General features: G+C 36.1%; 1 protein-coding gene across 1 annotated transcript in view; it reads left to right on the forward strand.

Annotated features, from left to right (window-relative positions):
- Positions 1-837: 837 nt before the first annotated feature.
- The window catches only part of LOC117338023 (HEAT repeat-containing protein 3-like), a gene marked incomplete in the record, with an annotated part of 17,815 nt that continues 17,088 nt past the window's right edge, over positions 838-1,564 (forward strand). Inside the window, 1 exon segment of the mRNA XM_033899183.1 lies at positions 838-1,115. Coding sequence (XP_033755074.1) covers positions 969-1,115 — 147 coding nt within the window.

Below are 1,564 nucleotides of genomic sequence, written 5' to 3' on the forward strand. Positions count from 1 at the left end.
CACGCTGCACTGCAACTTCAGAGGTGCATTTCCATATTATATAATCATTCGATCGAAGTGAAATTTTGCATGGTGTTAGATAATGGTCTCATAAGTATATTACAGAAAAAATTATTAAAAAATCTTCATTAACGAATTCCTGGGCGTGCAAAATGTCCCTGGACACTCCCTGGTCACTCATTAGGTACACCGTAATACTACAGGGCAACTTCATCGTAACATCGTAAGATTTATGGTAAAATTTAGTATTATGCACTCGTCCGATCGAAGTTAAATTTTGCACGATGTTAGATAAAGGTATAATATGTATGTTTCAGAAAAAAATAATCAAAAAAATAAATCGACGACTTCCTGGGCGTGAAAAATACGCCCTGGACACTCACGTGCTGACCGCAGCCGAAATACAGGGCAATTTCATCGTAACTTCGTAAGATTAATGGTAAAATTTAGTATTATGCACACGTCCGATCGAAGTGAAATTTTGCATGATGTTAGATAAAGGTTTAATCTGTATGTTTCAGAAAAAATAATCAAAAAATTTAAATCAACGACTTCCTGGGCGTGTAAAATACGCCCGGGACACCCGAGTGCACGCTGCACTGCAACTTCATCGGTGCATTTTAATAATATGCACTGGTCCGATCGAAGTGAGATTTTGCATGATGGTAGATAATGGGACAATATGTACGTTACAGAAAAAAAATTCAAAAAATCGTCATTAACGAATTCCTGGGCGTGAAAAGTATCTCCCTGGACACTTTCCATTTCCAATTCCTGCATGACGTTTATAATCCGGTATTTTTTATCTGACTGTAGTGCATCCCTTTCTTTCACAACTTCCGGATTGTAATGGCGACTTCCATACGTTTAGCAGACACGTGTGTATTCTGAGAATGAATAAATCGGCGATATGCCCGATACTAGTTGTCATTATAGTGTAATAACATATAGGCCTAAAATAAGAGATAATGGGGAAAAGCAAAGCGAAGAAGTTCAAGTCAAGTAAGCCCCAGCCCACTGGCTTACCTAGTGTGAAAGATTGTGAAGCTGCTCTTGATCTGGAAACTGCAAAATCCATTGCCTCGAATTCTACAATCCAGAATCTAGTGGAGAAGGTGTGTATTTGCTATGTTGTAACATGGTATGCCTAAATCTATCCGTTGTTATTGCATTATTTAACATCATCTCATAAAATATCAGTTATCTTTATACATCTGTCAAAAATGTTTTCAGCCACAATGCAGAAACTTGAGAAAGACAACACATTTCCATTTTTAGATTCTTAGCTTTTGCGTTGCTGTTTTTTGCATTCAATAAGTAGATTTTTTGCGTTGCTTTTTTTTTTTGCATACTTAATAAGTAGATTTGACTACCTCAGAAAATACTTCAAATTTTTCAATACCCAAAAGTCATGTTGCATTGGGAACAACTGTAAAAGATTAAGAAATTGAATAGGAAATCTTTTTAACCTGAAATACTGTAAGTCTCTCCCCGTGTTTTGTGTCCGAGATAAATTGTTGTTCTGTATAAATATATTAAAGAATTCCTATTGACGATGGGTAAC

The sequence above is a fragment of the Pecten maximus genome, chromosome 11 (assembly GCF_902652985.1).
Source record: "Pecten maximus chromosome 11, xPecMax1.1, whole genome shotgun sequence".
NCBI classification, from domain to species: Eukaryota; Metazoa; Mollusca; class Bivalvia; order Pectinida; family Pectinidae; genus Pecten; species Pecten maximus.